The 27,936-nt window shown below is 48.8% G+C and overlaps 1 protein-coding gene across 1 annotated transcript; it reads right to left on the bottom strand.

Annotated features, from left to right (window-relative positions):
• Positions 1–20: 20 nt before the first annotated feature.
• Ipo13 (importin 13) lies at positions 21–23,009 on the bottom strand. The gene is made up of 20 exons (XM_048351118.1): positions 22,168–23,009; positions 19,737–20,473; positions 12,425–12,565; positions 12,177–12,318; positions 11,904–12,070; positions 11,573–11,693; positions 11,339–11,486; positions 10,739–10,920; positions 10,631–10,657; positions 10,262–10,396; positions 9,975–10,118; positions 8,438–8,518; positions 6,799–6,936; positions 6,543–6,639; positions 3,372–3,424; positions 1,103–1,169; positions 952–1,010; positions 718–807; positions 275–456; positions 21–183 (listed from the first exon to the last, which is right to left on the bottom strand). The coding sequence occupies exons 1-20, from the start codon at positions 22,249–22,251 to the stop codon at positions 87–89; spliced, it is 2,892 nt and encodes a 963-aa protein (XP_048207075.1). The 5' UTR covers positions 22,252–23,009; the 3' UTR covers positions 21–86.
• Positions 23,010–27,936: the final 4,927 nt, after the last annotated feature.

The raw sequence follows: 27,936 nt of genomic DNA, 5'->3' as shown, positions 1-27,936 counted from the left end.
AGGAAAACAGAGGCAAACAGTGTGGGTCTAGGTTTACTTTGGGGACAGAAAAGGGTGAGAAGGGGTGTATGGGATAAGGACACCCCTCAGTAGTCAGCTGTGTAATCTGTGCCATGGAGCCCCCGGCACAGCAATGTGAACTCCTTCACCATCTCCTTCACTCGCCTCTTGTTCACTCGTTCACTGAAGGAGGGAAAGGAGAGCCGGTTAGCACCATCCACTACACACCATCACCTCCTCCCCACAAGCCCAGGCCCAGCACAGCTCTGCTCACCGAAGGATCTGTTGGCTGAAGGTGTCCTTCTGTTCAGGGCTGAGGCGGGCGGAGGGAAAACCAGGTGGCTGTAGTGCCTCCTTAATCCACATGCTCAGGAGGCTGAAGCAGTGTTTGTTCAGGGCAAACAGGATATCGGCAAAGCAGTCCATGAGGCTGCGGGAGGCCTGGCCCCCAATGGCCTGAGGGAGAGGGGTTCTCAGAACACCAGGGCCTTGCCTCTTCTGCAGCCAGAAGGCATAACCATGCTCCAGGCTCTCCCAGGCAGTTCTGCAGCCAAACTACACAAGTAAGCACAGCTGATCCTCACAGTAACCCTAACAACATCCATTTAATTGGGAAAGAAACAGCATCTGAGAGGATAGGGAATCAAAGGCAAAGGCCCTGCAGAACACGAGCTGTCTTAGCAGTGCGGGCTTCCACACTCATTTGTTGCATCTTACCTCAAGCACTGCTATGAGCAGCATCCGACCATCCTCCTGTACCACTTTTCCCACGGGTTCGACTTCCCCACATCGAGGCAGCAGCTCTGTCTGCAGAGGAAGGAGAGGGCTGTCAGCTCCCACTCCTTCCCTCCTCTCCCTAAGGACAGTATCCAAATACCACACCCCTTCCCTTCTAGAGGCCTGGACAGGGCAGGGAGTAGGGGGGAGGCCAGGGGTCAGCATGGGACTCACAAAGAAGCCACAGGAGGCCTTGACAGTGGGTGCCTCAGGGAACTTGAGGGCCAGCACAGCTGCGGGAGAGGCAGAGGCAGAGACAGATGAGACTCAGCCTAAGGATTCCCCAGGGAGGCCCAGGTCCACCTGTCCACCTGCCCCCACTCACCGCACTGGAACACAGCCTTGACATCCAGTCGTTCACACAGGAACAAATCTGGCTTCCGCTTCAGGGCCTGCAGGAGGCGGAGCTGGTAAGCCCAGCCCCAGCCAGTCCCAGGACCATGCCCCACTCACCTGCCACCCCAGCCCCTAACTTCACGCAGCACAGGTAGAAGACGCTACCCAGTCATCTCTGGGGAAGCCAAACCACCCCACAGTTCAGCTGGTCAAGTGAGGAACAGGCTAAGGGGTATTATGTACAGGAACGCGTACATGAATGCACAGGTATATGTGAGAGAGGTTGGGGGTAGGATTGGGTCCCAGGTCACTCTCTGGGTAAACACCTTCCTATCTTCCCTCCCCCAGACTCCAGGTAGACAGCAGTGACTTCACTTCCATTCACAGAGGAAGCTGAGGCCCTCTGGGTTTGTGAACAGAGAAGCTAAGAGATGGCAGCTGCACAGTTAGCCCCTACTCAATACCCCATCTCATGCCCTGCCTTCATTTCCCAGGCTCCCTCCAGCTGCTGCTCAAGAGGAGGAAAAGTAGGGTAGGAGCCTTGAAGCCCCAGCCCCATCTTCCACTCAGGATACCAAATGGTCAGGGTATTCTCAGCCATTACCCACCCTAGGAGTCAGTGCTATCATGCGGGGAGCAGACAGAGTGCAAGGGGCAGATGGCCTGCCTCGAGTGGTACCAGACATGGCTGGCACATCCGTAGGTCACAGAAGATGCTTGGCTCAGCTCCAGCAGCCCTCAAATACTGCTGTTCTCCAGTGATGCCCCCAGAGCACACCACACAGACCCCCACCCTTCAACCCCTCACATGCCCTCTATCCCGTGTTTCCTTCTGTGCAAACCCTCACATGCACCCTCACTTGAAATGCCCTTCTTATACACTGTTATCTCCACACACACTTCTACTACAGCCCTCACATACACACATCTCCAACAGCCGTAACGGACCCTCATTACATACATACCGATTCCAAATCATCTGCACTCTCACACTTTCAACATGCCATGTCTTCCAGTGTTCTCTCTCTCTCTGTCTCTCTCTCTCTGTCTCTCCCATCCCCAACATCCCATCAAATACACCAGCACCCTCCCTGCCAAAGCTACAACTGCACAGGCACCTACATCCCCATCTTCATATCCCCATCTTCATTCCTCACTCCTCCTGTCCACTCCCAACCAGACTGAGTTCCAGGAGAGCCAGAACCATGTCTGCATAGTTCATTGTTCATCTAACAGAGGACCAAATCTGTGTTATACACTCAATAAACATCTGTGGAATGATTAAGCAGAGAAGCACCGTTTTCAGGACCCCTTCAGTCCATAGGAGCCCCTAATGCACAGAACCCTTTATCAAACTAACTACCCCTCCCACAGCCAGCACATACATCTGCCAAGCCACACTCACTTTAATCCAGACACATCACCACACTCCTATCCTCCATTAAACATACATTCCTTAGCCCAGTACCCATACACACCTCCCGTACAAACCAAACCGCTCATGCTCGACACCCACCAACAAACAGCACAGAGCACACAACACACTAACGTACGACATGCATCAGTGCACATGCTCACACACCAGGTTCACAGTTCTCTCAATGCTCAACACAGTACACAGGGTACTTACACCAGGTGATTTCTGTTCCCTTCCCAACCCAAACTTAAAACATACAAAATTAGGTGCAACACACTTAAACACATACCAGACACAAACGCATCCTAAAGAGGTCTCACAGTGAGGCCCGTACCCCACCATCCAGCAGCAGCACAACCTCTCCACCAGCAGGACTCTGGGCTCCACAGGGCACATCCACCTGCAGCCCCTCCCTTTGGAGCTGCTCTCATCCTACCTCTCAGGAGCAGGCTGGGAGCACTGAGGCAGGCAGTTCCCGGCAGGAGCACGGGAATAGTGAAGCCCAGACCCTTCAACTCCAGCCCTACTCCTGATTGTCCTGGGCAAGCCAGCCACATAGGGCCTGCTGGGCACAGTCACCACCCCCACCCTTCTCCACTCCCTCCCTTCGGGATCAGCCTCTCCCTGGTCTTTGAGGAGACTGAGCTACTTGAGGCAAAGGGACACTAAAGGAGGATGTTAGGTTGTCAACTTCCACGGAAACAGATGAAGAAACTCTTTTCAACTGAACAGAAAAAAAAATTTGTCAACAGAAAGCTAAAAATAGGCTTAAATTGAATTTCAACATAAGAGAAAGAGAAAGAGAGAGAACAGAACGTGAATGAATAAAACTAAAACACACCTGTGCCAGGAGTTGCATAAATGAATCAACAATATCAGGATGATCCCTGGGCCCTAAAATATAATAAAGATGGAACTTAAGAAAAAATTATACAAACAGCAACTCAACCTCATATAGTTATGTGGGACTGAGAGCCTGCAGGGAGACAGCATGGGGGCACATGAGCAGCAGGAAGCAAGATAAAGAAACAAAACATACAAAAACCATGAACTGGGAGAAGCCCAACAGAAAGAGACGGCAAAGTGAAGGACGGGCCTGCCCCAGCTCCCCCCAAGGGGCCTTCCACCTATCCCGGCTCCTCCTCAGGCCAATCCCCCAGTGATCCTTGGTGCTCGAGTAATTCCGGACTCCAGGGAAGTGAATAAATGGCCCCCACACCCTTGCCTTGGCCTCCAATGGGCTGCCAGGTAGTTCTACACATAGACTTCCCCATCAAAGCCCTCGAAGCAAGCGGGACAGGGATGGTAGCAGTTGGCTCTTGGCACCTCCTTTTCAGGCTTGACTGATGATCCAGAATATCAGGAACTGAGGAATATCCTCTTACTTCAATGGCCTTATGGTTTTTCAGCTGGCCCAAGCAAAGATTCTATTCAATCCACTTAAACTAGAGGACTCCTGATTGGGTAGGGCAGTACCCTGTGTGCTACAGGGCTAGCAGGGAGTAAATGGCCTCATAAGTCCCAAAATATGAGCCCTACCACAGAAAAATCCCTCCAAATGAACACCAAATTATACAGAGAGCAAAGCTCAGGGGAAATGACCAGCTCCCACAACCTGGATGTGCCAGGAAGGAGGGAAACTAGTCCCCGAGGCAGCCCATGGTCCACTGGAAGGCAGAGCCTGAGGAAGCCTAAGACTGGGATAGCATGACAGGGATGGGGGCCATCCTGCCAAGGAAGACAACAACCCCAATAAATAGGATGTTGGATCCCTTGGTTTCCAGTTCTGGTAACTCCTAGGTTGAGAACAAGGCATGCACCTGGAACTCCTGCCAGGGCTTCCCCAATCTCGGGAGGGTGCAGTGCGAAAACATCTGCCTAAGACACCACTAAGTAGCTGTGTGATCTTGTGCAAGCCACAAATGCTCTGTTTCCCTACCTGTCATTATAATCATCTCTGCCATGCTTTCTTCTCCAGCCTACTAGGAGTGACTGTCCCTTCTCATTTCAATCCCTCGCCTACTTAAGTTCTGGAAAGTAAGGCCCAATGGGCCCCACTGTAGAACATTGAGTTCCACATTCAGCAACCTCCTTGCTGAAGGTATGCCAGACAGTGGGGAAGAAAGGTTCCAAGGGCAGGGAGCCTTCATCATCCTTTATTTGTGTAACAGTTACTGAGGCTGGCCTTATTCTGGACACTAGGGATGGCGACAACGATAAGATAGACATGAAGGCTGTTTGCTGTGTGCGGTGAGTGTTTGTGATGGGGTTTCTGCACAGTTAGAAGCCCCCAGTTCTGCCTCAGAGTCACTTTGCTGAGGACTGATGCAGCCTTTCTCTTGTCTGAGGCATGAGAAGTGAGAGTATGCCCAATAAGGGGCACAGGGCATTCCGGTCAGAGGAACAAGGCACAAAGGTCAAAAGGGACATGGTAAGCAAAGTCAGTGTGTCTGGAGTGCTATAGTCACAAGGACGCTGGCAGGGGAAGGACCTTAGTTATGCCAGTGCTGTTCCATGGATGGGAAAGGGGCAACAGGCAGCAGTGAAAGCCAGGAAGGAAAAATGCTCGGATTGGTGTTTTTTGTTGTTGTTGGTAGTGGGGCTTGAACTCAGGGCCTGGGAACCATCCCTGAACTTTTCACTCAAGGCTAGCACTCTACTACTTTAAGCCACAGCTCCACTTCTGGTTTCCTGGTGTTTAATTAGAGATAAGAGTCTCACAGACTTTCATGCCCAGGCTGGCTTTGAGCCACAATCCTCAGATCGCAGCCTTGTAGCTAGGATCACAGGCGTGAACAGTGCCTGGTTCAGATTAGTGTTTTTTAAAATATTATGATGGCTGTGTGCAAAATCAACTGGAGAAATGGACAAGTGTCAAGGCAGAAGTTTGTGGAGTCAATTCAGGTGAGCCCCTAAACTGAAGCAGGGATCACCATAGAGGGTGGGGAGGGGGGCTCTTTTTTTTAAAATTTATTGTCAAACTATATACAGAGAGGTTACAGTTTCATATGTTAGGCACTGGATACATTTCTTGTACTGTTTGTTACCTCCTCCCTCATTCCCCCCTGGAGGGGGGCTCTTATCATGGTGGGGGAAGTAGGAGGAGGATCTGTACAGGTGGAGTTGAAATGACTATACTAGGGTCTGGCTCAGGTTTTCCCCCACTTTGGATCTACCCCGTGCCGTGTTCTGTGGAACAGGAGACCAGGACTATGAAACCAGACACTAAAGATACTGCAGACAGCATGCTGGCCTCCAGCTGACCTGGTGGGTTTCAGCCTGAGACCACGACATAAGCCTCACGAGGCTGGAAGAGCAATGCTGTTTCATCCCCAGGTTATAACCTATGTTACAGAGGGAAAACTTGGAGGCCAGCTCCAACTCTCTCAGGCAGAGAGCACAAGTGAGGACTAGGACTGCCACCAAAGGTACTTGGCTTTGGATCATAAAAAAGGACTAAACCTTGATATGGGAAAATGAATCAGCCCTCTGAGAACTTCATGTCCAAAAATCCAAGCCAGGCACCCAAAGTGAATGACTTGAATACCTCCAGCAATCCTGTCAAGTATGTGACATCGCCACTGCACAGGTATGGAAATGAGGCTCAGCCAAGGTAAGTGACTTGCTCAAGGTCACACAACTAGTTGGTGGTGATGAGCTTAGCATCTACTACCTAGCTTCAAAGCCCATGCCCTTCCCACTTCTCATTATATCCCAGAGGAAAGGATCCAGCCTAGTACCCCAAGTCCCTCAGAGCTTCGCCCAGTTTCCCCCACATCCAGGCTGGCCCTGAGCCAGGCAGGTCAGTAGAAGACACCATTCACCCTCTTCTCCACTTCTACTTGAAGTGTCAACTTTAAGTGGCGATTGTGCTGTGCTTTACCCCACCAGTTTCCCATCAGGTCCCATGTGCGACTCAGGACAGAACAGAGTGGGCAGCTTTGGCTCCCCAGTTGGGGAAGCGGAGGCAGTGGCAGTGGCGGCAGCAGAAGAGACCCTGGTTGGGACCTACCTTGCTGGAAGAGAGTGAGCGTGACGGAGGTGACGAGCAGGAAGAGGGCCTCAATGGGGGGAAAGTGGGCAGGCTCATGAGCAAAGATGTGGACCAGCTACAACAAAGCAGGGAATGCTAGTTAGCTGAGGGCCACCTCACCAGGACAGACCTGGAATGCAGGTAGGGACAACAGCCATGACATTCTTCTAACCCGCCCCCCATGCAGGATTAGGATGCCAGCCAGGACACTAGCTGCCCAAAACAGAAGGCCCACCTGTCGAGTGAGGTCAAGAGCAGAGGCCTGGGGGATGGTGCTGTACATCCGACCCAGCATCTCACACAGCTGTGGCACCATGGGGGCAAAGTCATCCAGTAGCGTCTTAACAGACTTCTCAAAGATAGCACATACGGCCTTGGGAAGGAAGCAAAGGGAGCTTGTTCCAGCTGACAGGTGACCTCAATCAGCTGGAACAGAACGGAGGCCCTGCACTGAGGGAGCCTAAGAAAGGACCCTTAGACACCTGGCTGAGCCCTACAAACGTGGAGGGGAAACAATCTGAGCCTATTCCTGAAAGGCAAGGAGCAAAAAAGGATCTCCTCAGACACACACAGGCCAAGACTCTGTTACTTAAATCCTACTTCCACTATTTCACTCAGGGAGCAGCAACAACAACAGTAACCTGAATTGAAAAAGTGTTGACTCTTGCCTAAAATCCTAGCTACTCTCAAGAGGCTGAGATCTGAGGACATCAGTTCAAAGCCAGCCATGGCTCAAGGGGTAGAACCAGACTTAAGTGGAAAAGCTAAGGGACAATAACCAGGCTCTGAGTTCAAGCCTTAGTACAATAAAAGAAATTTAAAAGTTCAAATCCCTACCAATAAAAGAAAATGGACTAAAGATAGGTCTTTGATCTTAACAGATGTCTGACTGTCCTTTATTTTTTTATGTTTTGGCTGGTCCTGGGGCTTGAACTCTGGGTGCAGGCCCTGTCCCTGGACTCCTTTTTGCTGAAGGTTAGTACTCTACCACTTGTACCACAGCACCACTTCTGGCTTTTTCTATGATTCTGGAGATGAGAGTCTCACAAACTTTCCTGCACAGGCTGGCTTTGAATCACAATTCTCAAATCTCAGCCTGACTAGCTAGGATTACATGTGTGAGCCAGTGGCACCCAGTGGTCCTTTAATATTATGGTCCTTTCATTGAGTACTACTAATGATATTGGGAAATTCTGAATGTCCTCCCTAAAGATTCTTTATGGGAGCTGGGAATGTGACTTAGTGAGAGAGTGCTTGCCTTGCATGCATGAAGCCCTGGGTTTGATTCCTCAGCACCATATAAACAGAAAAAGCCGGAAGTGGCACTGTGTCTCAAGCAGTAGAGTGCTAGCCTTGAGCAAAAGAAGGTCAGGGACAGTGCCCAGGCCCTGAGTTCAAGCCCCAGGACTGGCAAAAACAAACAAATAACAACAACCACCACAAAAAAATTCTTTATGGCTGGCATAGTAGTTCATGCCTATATACAATCCTAGCTACTCAGGAGCCTGAGATCTGAGGATTAGAGTTCAACACTATTCCAGGCAGGAAAGTCTGTGAAGACTTGTATCTCCAATTAACCAACTTGAGCTGTGTCTCAAGTAGTAGAGCACCAGCCAGCCTTGAGCAAAATAGCTAACAGACAGCACCCAAGATGAGTTCAAGCCCCAGTACTAGTATACATGTGCACACGTGTGCGTGTGTGTGCGCGCACACACACACACACACACACACACACACCAGATTCTTTGTATCTGTGGAGCAAAACTTCTTTCTATTCTCTTCAGATCATTGTTCAGATCAAAACGAGGCAGCAACTCCTGCTCCATCTGTCAGCAAAATCATCATGGGAGCAGAGAGAAAGGATTGGGGCTCACCTCAACTACCTGGGCATCATTCAACCACTTGCTCAGCACCTTCTGGATAAGCTGGAAGACCTGCTGCAGCACCACCACCACCTGAAGACATAGGGAGAAGTGAGGTACCCTTGCCATCACTGACACTCACCTGAGAAGGAACAGGTAGTAGGCAATAAGTGAGGAGTTCAACCCATGACCCATGAATGTATATTGAGGCCTCAGTGGATGGGACCCCCAGGAGTAAAAGAGAAAAAAATTCTCAATTCTAAGAATCATCTCAAAGGAGGATCATGATTCAAAGCCAGCCCAGGCAGGAAAGTCCATGAGACTCTTATCGCTAATTAAGCACCAAAAAGACAAAAGTGGAGCTGTGGCTCAAGTGGTAGAGTGCTAGCCTTCACTAAAGGCCGGACTGAGTTCCTGAGTTCAAGCCCTAAGACTGGCACAACAAAGAAAAAGAAAACAAGAACTGGCTCTGCCGGGTGATGGCTGCCCAACCCGGGACTGGAGACAACTGAAACTGCAGTGGGGATTTGAGCAAAGGGGCAGGAAACCTACGATTTCCTTTTCTCCAGGAGGAAACTTAAGGGGTTCAGGGACAATGACCAAAGCAGTCTTTCATAAAGATCTTTACAGTATGAAAACTATTCTCTCAGGACTATATCTATAGATACTTCCATATCTATGTGTGAGAAAAGGGAGTGACGAGGGGTAGGTAGAGGAGGAGGAGGAGTCTTTATGTATGTATGAACTGTATGTATATACACACATGTCCAAATGAAACTTCCTTGTACAATTAATTGATGCTAATAAAAAATGTGGGGAATTTTTTTTTTGCCAGTCCTAGGGCTTGAACTCAGGGCCTGAGCACTGTCCCTGAGCTTCTTTTGCTCAAAGCTAGCACTCTACCACTTGAGCCGCAGCGCCACTTCTGACTTTTTCTGTTTATGTGATGCTGAGGAATCAAACCCAGGGCTTCATGCATGCTAGGCAAGCACTCTACCACTAAGCCACATTCCCAGCCCTGGTGGGGAATTTTTCTTAAGACCATATCTTCTATCCAACAGTCCAATGAGATGAGGAAGCCAGGTATTCTGGTATTTTCAGTTTTAAGTGGGAAGTTGAGGCTTGTCCCAGATTAAACAGCTAGTAGGAGGTCACCCCAAACCTCTGTGCCCAAGTTCATCACAGTACCTATCACATTGCTTTGCAGCATTCTGTGTATTTCCTCTAGACAAGGAGGACCTCAAAGGCAAGAGAACTGTTATATGAGAAGTATATAAGCATCCTCAGTGTTTTCAAGGGCAATGTGAATGCTGTACAAGTAGAAGGCCCCAAAGAGTTAGGGGTTGAACAAAGGTCCATAGGAGGACAAATGAATCTTAATGACCATCACCTCAACTGGGCTAGGGACAAGCAAGGTGGGTTGAATCAGACAATGATACTGATACATTACAAAGTAGAGGACAATATGTCATTTTCAAGGTCAGAGTTGGTGAATGACAAAGATATTCCAATGGGGGGAGGGGAAAATGGCAAAGATAAAGTCACCCACTGGGTTGGGTCCCTGTGGCACTGGCAGCTTCCGGAGCTCAGAGCCTTCATGATCGTCCTCGTGATGACTGACATCCAGCGTGGTAAAGAGGTTGGACAGAAGCCCCAAGATGTGGACAATGGCCAGCTTGTTGGAGGGATTTGGCTACGGAGAGAAGTGAATCAAGCTCCAGATCTCCCATCCCCAGCTCGGAATGCCACTTTCAATCCTATTTCTAAGCAACCATAAGTCATACAAGGGAAAGCCCCAGAACTTGGCATTGCCCCTACCCTCCAGAGCTCACTCACTATCTCCTCTGCCAGCTTCTCCAATTGCTGGATATAGGGTGAGATTAGCGAGTGCAGGTTCTTAAGGATCTCTTCCACCTGCAGGGCTGACAGCAGGAAGCCCAACGCCTGCATCAGCCACATGCACTGGCTTGTCTGTGGAGCAGAAAATAGGTATGGTTTGTCCTGGCCACATCTAGTTGTGAGTGAGAAAGGAGAATGAGCATCTTTGGAGAAGGTTCTAAGAACAGAAACTAAAGGATAGGAGACAGAGGATAGAGATGAGAGAAGAAAGGATTTGAGGATAGGATAAGGGATTCCCACAACCATTCCTTCCCAAGGGATTCCTCCTCGTCCCCCCTCTCCCTCCCCGAAACTTTTGAGCCGCACCTTGTGGATCTGTTTCATCAGTACATCCTGGAGGTAGAGAAGAGGAACATGGTTTGAGCAAAGGAGAATGCACGCTGAGGCCCAGCACCACCCAGGGCTGCTTCCTACCTGGGAGACAGCTACGATGTTGGCAGCATAGGGCGGTAGGTCATACTTGCACTCTCGGCAGATCTTCTTGAGGGTGGACACTGAAGAGACAGAGAGCTCAGGATTGCCTAAGGCATGCAGTACAAGGGGCAGAACACTGTTGATCATGACAGGGTGGTCAGCCAGCCATTCAGACAGAGCTCCTAGGAGAAGAGGAGAAAGGGAAGGCTCTCTGAGACAGATCACACTGGCTTTATACCATGCCCCCAAGGCAGGCAGAGCTCCTAGCCGGGTCAAATTGTAGTCCCAGCACAGAAGAGTGCTCATTCAGAAGATCAAGTGGGCAAGTATGCATACAGAGGCTCCAACATGAGCCTTACAAATGAGAAACAAAAGAGTTACTCAACAAAGGCCCAGCCCTGCTGTTCTATTGACAGTGAACCAGCCTCACTGAAATGCAGTTCAATACCCTGTAGGAAGGATCCCAAGACCTTCTAGAACAGTCAGCTGGCCGTCACCCTGACTATGTATAGGAGCTTATCTTTCTCCCAGCTTGGACAGATCCCAGCAGGCTGGCCATGATGAAGGAATGTGCTCATGAATATATATGCTAGGTCTCACCAATGGTGAACATGACAGTATCTGCCAGCTGCACATTGCTGATGCTGATCCGTGGGATGAGGCCAATGAGCCCAGGCACCACATCGGAATAGTTGACATCGATGGTCTCAGCGATGGATTGGAAGCCATAAAGCAGGGCCTCTGTGTGCTGGGGAAAGAGGGTGCCACTGGCTTGGCTGAGGAGGAGGGTGTGACAGGTCAGGGAGGGCTGAGGGAATCAGGTGTGGGAGGTACCTGCCAGGAGTAGGGCTCCTCTGAGCTGGTGAGCAAACGGCCCAGCTTGTCATAGAGGTTACTGAGCAGCTCAGCCCCCAGCATCTCATAGACATACATGAGCGTGTCTGAGATATCCACCCTGAAAAGCAGATAAAGGCCTTTCATAATGACTGGATTCTGAATTCAAGACCAAGGGCCTGCCCCAGGACCCTTATAACCCTGTAAAATTGCCTCAAGAATAAGAGAAAGGAGCCCCAAAAGTCAAGAAGCCTGGCCTTGGGCCCCTTCTCTTATTCAATTTATTATTTCAAGACTCCATTTAGAGCTAGGGTTGGTCTGCCACCATCACCTGTAAATTCGGAACTGCTCCTTCTCGTCTGAGGACCAAAATCCATATTCCTCATCAGAAGGGAACTGAGCCTTGTGCAGAAGCACATCCACCAGCTGGAAGTAGACCGGCCGGTACACCTGCTGGTACACAGCCTGCTTCTCTGCCTCAAAGGACAGAATGTCATCCTGAGAGAGCCAGGGAAGACAGTTAGCTCCCTCAGCAGTGGCCACAGAAGCCCATGACCCACCTTCTTCCATGACAGCCCAATACTACTGGTGGTCACAGACACACCTGCAGAGTATACCAGAAGGTAAGCGTTAGGGAGCTGGTGGTCTCATTGACTGGATAATGCCCTGGGATGCCAGTGCAAAACATGATCATGTTGACAAGTGCCAAGAAGCTCTGCCAGTGCTCTACTTGGTCTAGCAAGGCCCTGGGAAAGAGAAAACAAAATCAGGTTCACTGTACTTTTCCAAGTGGGTTCCCTAACTCCACCTCTGACAGGGCTGTGCTATTCCACCAGCTCCCCCACTCCTTACCGGGAGTGGTTCTCGCCCAGGGCTACAGCAATGCGACAGATGCCATGGGAGGTCTCCATGTCCCCATTCTGCACTGCTTGTCGCAGTTGTTCCTGGAGCCCCAGCACCAGCGGGATGAGTTTCAGAAGTGTGTTCACATACCTAGAAGCATGAGATGAGGAAGCTCATCAGAGATGTCTGCCTGTCATCCACCAGCTTTGAGAGAAAAACACAATTTCTCTGCCTCCTCCTAACAAAAAAAGAGGTTAGAGCCTTTATGGTATCTTTGATGTTGTTCATGTTGAGAAAAACTTTAGGTCAAAGATCTCCAAGAGGACTGTGGGAAGGAAATATGAGAAGGTCGGTATTACAGATTGAATGATAACTGCAAATTGATGCTGGAATGGGTTGACTTTAGGGGACACACACACACACACTCACAGCAGACTCTACTAGTGTCATACCCCTACTCTAGCATTTTCTTGTTAACTAGAGATGGATTTTTACAGACTTTCCTACTCTGTCTGGCTTTGAACCACAATCACTTAGGTCTCAGCCTCATGAGTACCTAGGATTACAGGCATGAGCCACCAATTCCTAGCCCCTGGGTAATTCTTATCTACTCCCATAGGTTCAATTGCTAGATGTTAACTGATGACTCCAGAATCTATGTATCCTGAGGCTTGAACTCAGGGCTTGAGCTCTGTCCCTGGCTTCTTTTGTGCTCAAGACTAACATTCTGCCACTTGAGCCACAGCGCCACTTCTGGCCTTTTCTATGTATGTGGTACTGAGGAATCAAATCCAGGGCTTCATATATACGGGGCAAGCACACTTGCCACTAGGCCATATTCCCAGCCCTGGCTTCAAGGTTTAATAGCCTGTCCTGTTTTATTCTATTCTGTTCTAGTTAGTGAATTACTGGGGCTTGAACTCAGGGCTTGGGCGCTGTCCCTTAGCTTTTTTGCTCAAAGCTAATGTTTTACCACTTGAGCCACAGCTCCAGTTCCTCCTCATTTTTTTTCTTGGTAGTTAATTGGAAATAAGAGTTTCACAAACTTTGGTTGCTGGGATGGCTTCAAACCCTGATCCTCTCAGATCACAGCCTCCTGAGCAGGTAGGATTACAGGTATGAGCCATCAGTGTCTATTCTTTGTATATACCCTTATCTGCATATCATGCCCAATAGTGACTGCTCTCCTCTACCCTCCCCTCCAGGTCTCAGAAGTAGTTTATCCTTTACTTAGTTGTCCTTGACTTTTGCCATTTTTATATCTAACCAGTCTCCCAGTGCTGTCCAGTTCGCTTCTTAGCTCTCTGACTTTAGCATCTACTTCTCTCACTTCCTCCTGCCACCAGACTTCACAGGAATTGTGATTTGATGGTAGAGGGTGGGCATTGGTGCTCTCAAGAGTTGTTGCTACTTTCTAGAGTCTTCTGCAAGAGTTCTTGACAGGCACATTCTTGTCCAGTCGTCCTTCACACTGACTGTTTAGTTTCCCAGTGCTACCCTAACAAAGTACCACAAACTCAATGGTTTCAAAAGGCTAGAAGTCTGAAATGAAGTGAAAAGTAAAGCTGTGCTTCCTCTGAAACCTATAGAAGACTCTTCCCTGGCCTCTTTCTGGGCTTCTGATGATTCGAAGGCAGTCTTTGGCATTCCATGGTTTGCAGCTATGTAATTCTGATCTCTACCTCTGTTCTTACTTGGCATTCTCCCATTATGTCTGTCTTCACGTGGTTGTCTTGTAAGGACATCAGTGCTACTGAATTAGGAGTACTCACTCCAATAGTATGATCCATCTGCAATGACCTTTTTCCTAAATAGGGTCACATTTTGAGGTACTAGGGGTGTTAGGACATCAACATGTCCTTTTGGTAGCCATAGACTTCAATAACAATTTACCTTATATATATATATATTTTTTTTTTTGGGCCAGTCCTAGGCCGTGAACCCAGGGCCTGAGCACTGTCCCTGGATTCTTTTTTGCTCAAGGCTAGCACTCTGCCACTTGAGCCACAGCACCACTTCTGGCCATTTTCTGTATATGTGGTGCTGAGGAATCAAACCCAGGGCCTCATGTATACGAGGCAAGCACTCTTGCCACTAGGCCATATTCCCAGCCCACAATTTACCTTCTAGTTCCCCAAATTTTATGTCACTCCCACACCGCAGAGGACAAAGCATTTCCTAAGAGGAAAGTGTTCAGGTCAAAGCCCATAAGTAGGACGATCCCTGAAGAAGGAACAGATTGCTGGATGCTAGTGGCTCACACCTGTAATCCTAGCTATTGCGGAGGCTGAGATCTGAGGATCATGATTCAAAGCCAGCCTGGGCAGGAAAGTCTGTGGGACTCATATCTCCAATTTACCACCAGTAAAACCGGAAGTGGTGCTGTGGCTCAAAGTGGTAGAGTGCTAACCTTAAGCAAAAGAGTTCAGGGTCAGCACCCAGGCTCTGAGGTCAAGCCCCACAACCAATCGGGGAAAAAAAGGAACAAAGGTTGAGAGAAAACTAGTTCCATACTACTCTGTGGGGATCCAACTAGGAAGAGGAAGCCATACTCTTAGGGATAATCATGCTTTGAACCCTTCTATAGTCAGTTATTGTGTCCTTACAGCAGTTTAGGGAGGGATGGGGGACTGAAGATCCAGGAGTTACATTTTTCCAAGTAAGTATCTAGGCAATAGCCTCACAAAGATCTATTTGCTCCTTCCTTGCTTCCTTCTCCACACCCCCATTTTGGTAGGAAAAATCACCCATACCAGGACACCTTAAGCCAGAGACAGCTGCAGAGGGGGCTGCCTGGAGATGACTGGGATAGCTTCAATCCCATGACCCTGACACGGGCTGTACCACTAGACAATGGGCACCTTCAGGCCAGGCTCTGGCACTAGGAGCAGGGGCAGGGCCAAGACTATTGCCCACAAACTGCCCAGCAGCTGAGATGGAGGCAGAAAGTAGTGCTCTAATTCCAGAGCATCCCACTGTATTTCAAGTCCCCATCCTCCTGCCAAACATCATTGGATCCTTATGATATAAATAAAAAGCAATGACAAGAAGGGTTCAGAGTATTACTCAAGGTCAAACAGCAACCTAGAGGCAGATGCCAGATTGAGATGGCCCCTTAAACTGGTATCAATCAGTTCCCCTTTCAGAGCCCACCCAAACGGAATTTCTCCAAAGACCTGTGCTGATCTTCTAGATCTCCAGTGTTAACTGGTGGGAGCCCCCAACAGCCAATCCAATTATCTTTTCTCCCTCTTACCCAGCTTTCTATGAAAATCTATTCCTGGATTAAAACATATCTCAGGGGGAAAAAAATACATTTCAAAGGAGAGTGAGGAAGCAGCAGTAGCTGTAGGGAGTGACTGGAGTCCAGACTCAGCCAGATGTCAGGACACTTGGGTAAGGTGGATGCCTGTATAACCTAGGGATCAAAACCACTGGAGGCGATCTTCTTAAGCTAAATAGTGGAAACCAGTTCAGATACACAGAGAAAGGACAAAGCTCTGACTCTGCACTGTTTGTAGCCTATCCATGAAAGAAACAGCTGCATAGATTTCCTACCACCTGAGCACACATTCCCGAGACCTATGAGTAGACAAAACAAGCCTGAGGCTTGTTCAGAAGAGGAAAACTAAGAAGGTATCTTTAGGACCATGGGTAGGACTGAGTTCAAGAGGCCTGGCTGAGTTGGTCAGTTCAAGCAGCTGGGGCAGGGCTGCTAGGGACTCCTGGGCTGTTGGCTCACATTGAGCTTAGCCCAGACCTGCAATTAGAGAGAGCTACAAGAGAAGAGCTGAGAAAATGGGAAGAGTTGCTAAGCAACCAAGGGGCTGCAGCCAATGGGCACCCAGGAGGCTGTGGGTTCCCTCACTGGCTCCTTGCTCGCTCATTCGTTCAGAAGAGAAGGGGCATCAATTACTTGCCAAAGCCTATGATACAGATTATGTTGAGTAAACTTGAGTATATCCAAGGACACCCCACACCACCCAAGAACTTGCCCTGATCAATTCTTTTTAAACACCAATTGTCTGAGTTCTAAAAACATCTGACACTTGAGCTTCAGGCTGCCAAGAAAAACTTCTCTTAGGACTTGGTATTCACCTTAGGCTGGAAAAGTCAGGGGCCAGGTTATCATACTAATTGCCAATGCAATCATAATACCAAATATAACAACTGTTGTTTTATGGTGTACAAAGGCTTAACATGTCTGATTCCTTTATTTAACTCTCATGCTAAAATCAACCCTAATGTTTTAAGTGCAAAAGGCAGTAACCAAATATTATCTCTCTCTCTCTCTCTCTCTCTCTCTCTCTCTCTCTCTCTCTCTCTCTCTCTCTCTCTCTCTCTCTCTCATCACTGGCCAACTAGACCCACATCTATTGCAGATTCAGTTTCTACTTTTTGGCTAATTCTAAAAGTAAACACCCTTAATTGGTTTATGAGTAATTACGTGTGTTTCTCTTTTTTAAAAAGTTACTATTAATCTTATCACATGATAAAGAAATAGAACACAAGCACACTCAGCCAATTTAAGAATAAGCTAAATGTACAAATAGGATGCCTCTGCCTGAGCAAAGGCCACAAAAGAGCTCCCACTACCCTGTGCACTGTATCCTGCTTACATCTTCCCATCATGTCTATTGATACAATCATCTTCATTTTGGCTCAGAAGCCAAGTCTCATATTTAGTAAGTGGACCGCTGGGATTCAAACTCAGACATGATTAATGGCATTCCTCTTCCTGCAGCTTTCCCTCCAACTCTGTCAAGGATTCCCAGAACCCCATCTCTACAATGGCTCCAAGTTTTGCCTTTTCCCACTCCAACTTATACCAAAAACCTCAGCTGAGCATTTTCTCAGATTAAAATCCTTAACTTTACACTATCCTCAGTATGAAGATCAGATCTTTTAAAATGTGGCTGATAAGGTCCTTGCTTGATTTGGTCTTAGATCTCCTGCAATTCTGGACCTTAAACCTTACTGTCTAATCACATCCAGCGATGTACAAATCACCACTCACTAGGTTGGTTCTCCTCACATCCTCCTCTTACTTTCCTTTATCTGTCTGGTATGTTGTCCCCATATCCATTGCTTCCCTCTGGCTAACTGGTATGCAGCCTTCCAAGCACAGCCTAGTTGTTACTTTCTCTGGGAAGGCTTTCAAAGCTCTCTGACTGGGTTAAATGCCTCCCTTGAGATTCTAGAGCACTCTGCTTTCCCTAGCAGTCTTCATCACATTGATGGTACCAGCCTACTCTTATGCACCTCAGATTGTGAGTGCCTGACACGTGACATGCACAAGTCAAAGCACTTATCTATATGCTCCCAGTGCCTAGCAAAGAGCCCAACATGGCAGGTCTCAACAACCATTTGCCAAACACTTCATTACATTCACTTGCTTTCCGGTCTTTGAATCTCCAGTAGTTCCTAAAGCTTGAAACATTTCATCTCCTAGCCCAATGTCTTCTACCCTCTTCAGTGGGCAACTCCCACTTTCTATCCACTCAAGAAAATGCCAAAGGCACAATGAGATGAAGTAAAATGACAATATCTCTTTCCTCACAGATTTGAGTGGATAATGTGGAGACGCATTATTTATTATAGTGCAATAATAAATTATGGGCTAAGAAGATGACAAGGAAAAATACTAAGAACTCTGAGGTAACATAACAAGGAAAAGTAGTCTTAAAGTTATTGAGGACTTTGCTATGGAAGTGGAATTTGAGGCAGAGGTGATGTGCCAAGTACATATTCAGAGGCTAGGAGTGTGGAGAATAAGGAACTGAGAAAATAAGTGTGGAGAAAGCAAGGAAAGGGGCTGGGAATGTGGCTTAGTGGTAGAATGCTTGCCTAGCATGCATGAAGCCCTGGGTTTGATTCCTCAGCACCACATTAACAGAAAAAGCCAGAAGTGGTGCTGTGGCTCAAGTGGTAGAGTGCTAACCTTGAGCAAAAGAAAGCCAGGGACAGTGCTCAGGCCCTGAGTTCAAGCCCCAAGACTGGCAGAAAAAAATAAAAATAAAAAAGAAAGCAAGGAGAGCGGCATAGATGAGGCTGTTGTTCACCATGTTATGCAGCTTCTTTATGAATACCTTAAGGATTCGGAACTTATCCTAAAAGCAGAAAAATGCCCCTGAAGGATTCTGCTCAGAAAAAAAAAAAATTACCCATTTTCAAAAGATCATTCAAATTCTAGGACAATAAAGGGTATAAAAATAAAAACCAGGGGCTGGGAATATGGTCTAGTGGTAAAGTGTTTGCCTTGCATACATGAAGCCTTGGGTTTGATTCCTCAGCACCATATATATAGAAAAAGCCAGAAGTGGAGCTGTGGTTCAAGAGGTACAGTGCTAGTCTTGATCAAAAAGAGGCCAACAACAGTGGTCAGGCCCTGAGTACAAGCCCCAGGGCTGGCAAAAATAAATAAATAAATAAAAATAAAATAAAAACCAGTGGTTCATATCTGTAATCCTAACTACTCAGGAGGCTGAGAACTGGAGGTTCGTGGTTCAAAGCTAGCCTGAGCAAGAAAGTCTGTGAAGACTCACATCTCCAGTTATCCACTAAGAAGTCAGAAATGGAGCTGTGACTTAAGTTGTAGAGAGCTAGCCTTGAACGACAACAAAAACCCTTAGGAATAGGTCCTAAGTTCAAACCACAGGACAAAATAGTAAGTAAATAAAATAAAATAAAAACTAGGGGACTGGTCAGAAAGCTCTCCTGAAATCAGGAAGAGAAATAATGACAGCTTGGACTTGGGTGGAACAGTGAAAATTGAAAGTAAGAAAATTGTAATATGATCAAGAATAGAGCAGCCAGGATTGGCTGAGAGAAAAAGAAAGGTCAAATATTTTAATTGGATAATTTTCTAAATGATTAGTTGCTTAACGTCAGCCTTGCTCTGAACCACGAGCAGAGAGACCATACCTTATCTAGTTGCTTGGTCCTAATGACCAAGAATAACAATAGATACTCCATTAATGTGTTTGGTTGTTTTGTGTATGCCAGTACTGGGGCTTGAACTCAGGACCCTATGCTCTTACTTAGCTTTTTTGTCCAAGGCGAGTGCTCTATCACTTCAGCCACACCTCCACTTTCAGCTTTTTTGCTGGTTAATTGGAGATAAAAGAGCCATAGAAATATTTTTTTTAAGCTGGGATAGCTTCAAACCAGATCTTTCAGATCTCTGCCACCTGGGGTAGCCAGGATTACCAGGTGAGCTACCAGCACTGGCTTCCATTAATGTTTACTGAGCAAATGGGTGGATGGATGTGTGGTTGTCCAAACAGGTTGCCCCTCTCTGGACAGTTGGGAATCAGCTCACCTCTGGGCATCAGGCTGTGAGATAGCATTGACAATGGCCTCCACACTGCTGTCAAAGAGCTCTGAGTCCTGAAGAGCAGTGAAGGCAGCCTGAATGAGTGCCTCACAGTCCTGCAGAGGCACCTCCAGCTGCACCCAGCTGGAGAAGCACTTGAGCACCTTCTGACGCACACAGCTGGGTGAGCTGGGCTGCTGTAGCAGCTGCTCCAGCAATGGGAAGACAGCCCCACACTCCACTGCCAAGCTGGCCCGTACTAAGCCTTTACGATACTGGGGCAGGCGGCTAGTCTGGAACTCCTCGGGAAGCACTGTCAGCAGCTCTAGCAGGGCCAGGCAGCGGCCCTGGCCATCCACCGGTGAGTCCTCAGCCTGGAAGAGCCGTACCATATCTGCCACAGCACATGGCCAAGCATCAGGCATCATGCTGAGAGCCAGAGAGGCCAGTGCCACGCACAGCCGAGTCAGCACAATCTTGGAGCCACTGGCGAAGCGGGTGATCTGGGTGAAGAGCTGTGCCTTTAAGCTTTCATACTGGTCTGTGGGGATGTCACTCCAGTAGCGAGAGATCTTGATGTGCAGGGCACTGGCCCCAAAGTACTGGATCTCAGGTACCTTGTCAGGCTGCAGGAGCTGCCAACTGAAGTGCCAGGCCTGTGGCGAGACCTGGGCTTGCATTAGCCACTTCTGAGCCAGGTTCTTGTTCTCAATGTTGGGGTCATAGTAGAGCTGGTGCAGCGCCTGTAGGATAGCACAGGACTGAGAAGGTGTTGTTCACTTTGAACCCTGCCAGAGCCCAGAACTGAGGATGTGACTTGGTCTTACAAGATTTTTCCCTCTTTCTGACTGAGGGGTGGGAGTGGGGGTATGCTAAACAGAAAGGGAGAGCTTGGACCCCTGCAATGTCTCCTGGGCCCCAGGTCCTGGCAGGTATCTTGAGAGGCTGCATCTTACTTGTGTTCTACCATATCCTCTTCTCAAAGCAAAAACAATATGGAGTCAAAGAGAAAAATCCCAGAAAAGAAAGAGGCTCAGCTCCCCCGCTGGAAACATGTGAAGGCAATGCCTAGGTAGAGGGAATGAAGCTGAGCCTGAGGGACTCTGACCCTCCCAGACACAGCTACTCCCAACAGCTCCCTTGCTCCCCTAGGAGCATCCCTGGTCACACAGATGCTGGCACGGGAGTGAGTGTGAAATCTGAAACTAAGCCAGGCAAGCCTGGGGTAGAGTTATACTAGAGGCAAGGGCGAGAATGTCCTTTAGAGAACACAAAGAGGGGTCCAACAAACTGATCAAGACAAACCTTGGACATAGGCATCCCAGGCAAATACCTCACCTGGAGCTGTCAGCTAAAAGGATCCCAAGGGCCTCAATTCTAATGGGACCTTACACAGCAACAAAACAGTGGCTTATCTCCCTGGTAGCACATAGAACCCGAGCCACCATGTCAACACTGCCAGCCTCCAAGGCCAGAGAAAATGAGGCCAGTACCCCAGACCCCTAAACAAGTTCCAACCAACTAGGCTTAGATTCTCTGTGTACAGGATACAGCTAGGTATGGCCACTGTTCCAGGTTTAGTCACTCAGGAATACCAAGAAAGGCAGAAAACAACAGGGGGAAAAATGTATCCTCAGTGTTTGCTATACAAACAGGGCTCAAGAAACAACAGCAAAGTGAACTTCCACAACCCTCTCCAGCTTTCCAACAAGGTAACCCCAAGGATTGTTATGCATTTCTGCATACCAGGCTGGGGGTGGGGAGATGACAGCCTGGAGAGAAGCAGTTTAGAGAAGATGGGATTGGGCGGTAGGAGTGCCAGAAAGCTGAGGCTGGGAGCCATGTGGACAGGTGAATAAGGGCGGGCCCTGAAGGCTGCCAGCAGAGCCAAGGCCCTTGGAGTCAGCCCCACTCCTGCTAGCCCAGGACTGGTTTGGCTTCTCCCCAATAAAGGAAGGCCCCTTTCCAAAGAATGAAAACATAACCCAGATTGTTTTGGGTTCCAGATCTATTTTCTGGGCCGTTGGCTGAACCAGGCAGGTCTAGGACAGTTGGGTGTCTGTGAGCTTCCTAAGTGGGGATGGAGTGTGCTGAATTTAGGTCCTTTTACTCCCCAGTTTCCTACAGCACTGTTCATGTATTTCCCATGGAGCTGGAGGACGGCCAGTCTGGATGCATTAGTCTAAGGCACCAGCATCCTGAAGGGAATAGCCTAAGACCCTAGGGTAGCTGTCCACAGGAGATCTTTGCCTAAGGAAAGCCAAAAATAGACCATTAGGCACTGCAATAGTGCTGTCCTGCCTGCCAGGGAGACCGTAAATGTCAGGTGCTCCGGGGCACTATTCTAGCAGGCACCCAACCCGGGCCTGAGCTCTGCCATTAGTGTCAGTCCCAGAACTTCTGCTCTGTCACCGAAGTGCCCACCCCAGAGCCCTACCTTCTCCACGTTCTCCACGGTGAAGTCCACGGCTGATGCTGCTCCAGCCCCTGCGGACCCCGGCTGCTCCTCTCGCCGCTCCATCTTCGCTCCCTCCCTCGAAAAACAGGAGGACCCGGATCTGTCTCTGGCCCCAGCCCCTTGGCTGTCGGGCCCCTGCTAGATCCCGGCTTGGGTGCCCGGGGAACGGTGGGGTGAAGAGGTGCCCAGGGCGGGCATGGTTGCCGAGGCCTCCCCACCTCGCTCGGCGGTGGGGGGCTTGCCAGAGGTCAGAAGGTGTTGCTCTTTGGAGAACCCCCTCCCGTGGGGATTCTAGGGAGGGGGGCGTCCACGAGGCGGCCGGAGACAGAGGTCCTAGTGGCAGGTCACGGCTCTGTCACTGGGCGCTGAGGAGCAGACATGGAGGCCTGTGGGGGACGCCGGTCCCCCGGCCCGTGAGGGGTCACGGGGTCGACGGCCTGTACCCACGGCAGCCTCGCCTGAGTTCTGGGTGGTATGAGGGGGTCACGGAGCCGGAGGAGCACAGGGCATAGATCTGTGGGTAACCGAGGCGCCCACAGAAGCGCCCGGGGCGCAGGGTCGCGAGTCCGGGGCAGAGTCCGTGGAGTGGCGGGGCTGTGGTAGGTCTCCTCCGGTCGGCCTAGCCCGCGTTCAGCTCACCGCCCGGCTCCGGGCCCGCTACCGCAGCTGCCTCCGCCCCGGTGACTGACAGACCAGCTAACCCGGCTGGGACTAGGCGGAGACTCCGGCAAGGTGCAGGCTGCCCCAAGCGCCTGCTCCCGGCACTGACAACTCTCAGGCCCCGACCCCAGCCTATTCTAGTCCGGCCCGACAGGACCCGGCACAGCCCGGCACGACCCAGCGGAACTACGCGGAAACTCATTCCGGGTCCTTGGCCCCGTTCTCGCGCCAGCCAGCGCGCTCCCAGCAGGCGCCGGAGTGGCGCGCCACCCGAGGCCCCCGTGGAGTCAAGGCCCCGCCGCTGTGCACCCTGGGAAGTGTAGTTCTTGTTGCGCCTGGCCCCGAAGGCGGTGTCTGGAAGCGGAGGCCGGGAGCACGTGGGTTTGGGGGACCTGAGCCAGCCAGGCAGTTTTCCCCGCGGGATGAGCTTCGGTTCAGCTCTCTGGGGCCTATGGATAGAGGTGGAAGCAAGGGTCAAAACGCTCGGATGCTCCACCGCTGACAGGGAATTGGCTGCTTTGGGGGAACGGAGGTGTCAACATCACCCAGGAAAGAGAATATTAAAAAAGAAAAAGAAAAGAAAAAAGAGCTATCTGGGGACTCCCAATAGGCGACCAGGAAACTACCTACCATGGACAGTGCTCGGGGGACTTTAATAAGGATTTCTTTATGTCTAATGTGAATAAAAGTAGCTCACTGCTGGTCGCTGATAGTTCCTACCTGTAATTCTGGCTTCTAGCTTCTTGCTACTTATGAGGCTGAGATCTGAGAATGGCGGGTTCGAAGCCAGCCGGGGCAAGAAAGTTTATGAGACCCTTGTTTTTTGTTTTGTTTTGTTTTGGCCAGTCCTGGGCCTTGGACGCAGGGCCTGAGCACTGTCCCTGGCTTCTTTTTGCTCAAGGCTAGCACTCTGTCACTTGAGCCACAGCGCCACTTCTGGCCATTTTCTGTATATGTGGTGCTGGGGAATTGAACCCAAGACCTCATGTATACGAGGCGAGCACTTTATGAGACCCTTTTAAAATATATAATTTTTTTTATTTGTTATCTGTCATGGGGCTTGAATGCTGAGCCTGGGCACTGTCCCTGAGCTCTTTTGCTCAAGGCTAGCACTCTACTACTTTAAACAGAGCATCACTTCTGGTTTTCTGGTGGTTAATTGAAGATAAGGGTCTCTCATGGGACTGGGAATGTGGCTTAATGGTAGAGTGCTTGCCTAGCATGCATGAAGCCCTGGGTTCAATTCTTCAGTACCACATAAACAGAAAAGGCCGGAAGTGGTGCTGTGGCTCAAGTGGTAGAATGCTATCCTTGAGCAAAAGAAGCTCAGGGACAGTGCCCAAGCCCTGAGTTCAAGCCCCAGGACTGGCACACAACACAAAAAGAGTGTCTCATGGACTTTCCTATGTGGGATGGCTTTGGATCACAATCCTTACATCTCAGCCTCTTGAATAGCTGGGACTAGTGGCTAGGTGTGAGAGAGACTTTTGTTGTTGTTGTTGTTTTGGTTTATTTTATATATATATATATGTATATATATATATGTATAATTTTTTTTTTGCCAGTTCTGGGGCTTGGACTCAGGGCCTGGGCACGGTCCCTGGCTTCTTTTTGCTACCACTTGAGTCACAGAGCCACTTCTGGCCTTTTTTGTTTATGTGTGCTGAGGAATGGAACCTAGGGCTTCATGCATGCAAGGCAAGCACTCTGCCACTAAGCCACATTCCCAGCTTTTGTGAGAGACTCTTATCTCCAATTAACTACCAAAAATTCAGAAGTGGAGCTGTTGCTCAAGTTGTAAAGCACTAGCCTTGAGCAAAAAAAACCTCAGGGACAGTGCTCAGGCCCTGAGTTCAAGCCCCAGGACTGGCGCGCACACACACACACACACACACACACACACACGCTCACATTTGAGTACTAGGCACAGTCCTTTGCATACTTTACCTTCAGCTCTCTACAATCTGAGGTGTGTGTTTGTACTCATTTTCAGATGAGATGAGGAAACCAACATCTATCCAGAGACCTGATCTGCAGGCTCCAGCCAAGGTCCCTGCTTCTCACCCTTCCAGTTGTCCTTACATCAATTCCTGTCATTTATTCCAGCAGGGAAGAAACAAAAATGATTAAAAATGGAGGAAGCTGACATTGGCAGCAGCTTCCAAGGCCTGAGAAGGTGAATGAAGGCTTTCACTAAGGAGGAGATAGATACTTGATCTGAGCTTGAAGAACAGAGAAAACTGGGAAGGTGTGGTGCTCACTTAATTGGTTAAACAAAATCTATTAGTACTCTTCAGTTACTCATTGTCTTTCATTGAGAAAATGTTTAAAGAACACTAGTCATTTGTGATCCGATTAAGGAATATACTTAGGGTGAGGAAGGAGAGGATGAGTAACAAAGCTTGGGAAATAGATGAGGTGGATGCAATAGACTCTTGTGGGAGTTTGGACACTTAAGGAAAGTGCAATATGGAACCATGATGGGGTTTCAGGTGGGGAAGGATGATTTCTCTGAGTTCCAGACTCACACATTCACCTGCCTCCAGCCTCTGTGCCTCTTGAAGGTGTCTCGGGCAAGGTGTCTTGGGCATCTTAAACTGAGCATGAACAAAACTGAACTCAAGATCCTTCCAGACCTCACCAAGTTGTCATTTGGTAACACCCCCATGTTTTCCTTGCCAGCCACCCAAGCCAGACTTTGGAAACCATCCTTTCATCACACCCTCACAGAATCACAGAATCAGTTCGTCACCAAGTATTGCCTCATGGCTCTAGTGGGTCCCTGCCTTACCTCTTCTCATCCATGCTACACAGTAGCCAGTAATCCATTTGAAACACGCCTTAAAACCCTCAGTGGCTCCCTGAGGACAAAGTTGAAGCTGCTTGGTATATTCAAGACCCTCTGTGATCTCTGTAACCCTTTATCATAATGAGTGGCCATTCTCAATCCTGACAACACACCAGGTTGGTTCATACTTCTCTAATATTTTCATGCTACTGTTTCTGTCAAAAAGGCTCTGTCAGGGCTGGGAATGTAGCTTAGTGGTAGCGTGCTTGCCTAGCATGCATGAAGCCCTGGGTTCAATTCCTCAGCACCATAGAAAAAGCCAGAAGTGGCGCTGTGGCTCAATTGGTAGAGTGCTAGCCTTGAGCAAAAAGAAGCCAGGGACAGTGCTCATGCCCTGAGTTCAAGCCCAGGACTGGCAAAAACAAAACAAAAAAAAAAAAAACAACAAAGTGGTAGAGCACTAGCTTTGATCAGAAAAGCTCAGGAACAGTGCCCAGACCCTAAGTTCAAGCCCCAAGACCTACCAAAACAACAACCACCACCAAACAAACAAACAAAAAAAAAAAACTGTAGGGGGCAGGGCAGGAAGAGAAGATAACTGATTTCAGAGTTCCAGTCCCAGGGAATGTGAAAGAAGCAGAGAGGGGCTGGGAATATGGCCTAGTGGCAAGAGTGCTTGCCTCTAATACAGGAAACCCTGGGTTCGATTCCCCAGCACCACATATATAGAAAATGGCCAGAAGTGACGCTGTGGCTCAAGTGGCAGAGTGCTAGCCTTGAGCACAAAGAAGCCAGGGACAGTGCTCAGGCTCTGAGTCCAAGGCCCAGGACTGGAAAAAAAAAAAAAAGCAGAGAAAGGAAGAGTCAGAATGAGCAGCTGGAGGAGAGGATGGAAACCAGGAGAAAGTGGGATCAAGAAAGTCAAAGGAAGACAAGATTCCAAGGAGGACTGGCACAGCTGAGCATTCTTCAGCATCCCAAGTACTACAGACTGAGTAGAACTTAGGTTTAACAGCGGTGAGGCTGCCAGTGAGCATGACGAAAGCTCTTTCAATGAAGGCCCTGTAGAAACAGATCTCTTTCTCTCTCTCTCTCTCTCTCTCTCTCTCTCTCTCTCAACTATCTGTCGTATATCACAACATCAATTTTTTGTGTGTGTGTGCCAGTCCTGTGGCTTGAACTTAGGGCCTGCACACTGTCCAGGAGCTTTCTTTTGGCTCAAGGCTAGTGCTCTATCACGAGGTCTGCATTTGACTTTCTGGTAGTTAATTGGAGATAAGAGTTTCAGACTTTCTTGACCAGTTGGCTTCAAACCACAATCCTCATATCAGCCTCCTGGGTAGCTAGGATTACAGGCGTCAGACACCAGTGCCCTGCACAACATCAATTTTTAAGTGATGTGATGTGTTTGGACCAGTATAAATATGGTATGAATGGAGATATGAGATAGAAGAGTGGAGAACAAGGTAAATAATGGGAGCCTGCCTGAGTACAGTTGGAAGAATCAATCCGGTTACGTGACATTGACTATAGATAGAATAAGATATCAGTAATGAGGGCTCCCTCAAATTGTTTACCAGAATTATGCCTTAGTGACCTTTTCTATCACTTTGGAGAGGGTGCATAGCTTTCACTGGGTTCTTTGAAGGACCCCAAAACTCCAACACAGGTTGAGACCCATTGTAGTGAACAACAGGTGAATGGTCACCTGACACATTCTTTTAAGCCTCTTTTCTGGTCACTCAACTTTCTACCCAGCCTCTTTTTTCAAGCTGAGACCTCAATCCATAATGTTATTCCACATTATGTGTCACAGGGCCATCTGGCCAGGGACAAGATGGCAATCTCAGACAAGAAAGCAAGTCATTGACAAGAACATCTGTCAGCCATGGCAGCTTTGGGCAGGGGGCAGCTAGTGGAATCTGGAACTATGATTCAATGGAACCATCCAGATGAAGTGGACTGAAAAGAGAGGTTTAGGTGTTTCCTGTAGATAGAAAAACATTCATTTCTAAGTTGCCTATAGTTTTCGGTCTTGTAAGACAGATAGCCTTTTGGAAACCATGCCCTAGTTCTAGACCACTGAAGAGGAAATATTTCTGGTTTCACAAATATGAAACAGAAACCAGTGAGAATGGAGCTACCAGATTCAGGACCCCAGTGAGCTTCCTGGTGTGATCATATAATAGGTTACTCTGCTAGGTTGGATATGGAGCAGCAGCTCTGCAGTCTGTTCCCTTTGTGGGCTCTGGATTGCTCTGGTCTGCAAACTGAGCTACTTTTTGTGAGCATGTGTTCTG

Source organism: Perognathus longimembris, chromosome 7 (genome assembly GCF_023159225.1).
Source record: "Perognathus longimembris pacificus isolate PPM17 chromosome 7, ASM2315922v1, whole genome shotgun sequence".
Lineage (NCBI taxonomy): Eukaryota > Metazoa > Chordata > Mammalia > Rodentia > Heteromyidae > Perognathus > Perognathus longimembris.
This window is presented reverse-complemented; position numbering and strand designations above follow the sequence as displayed.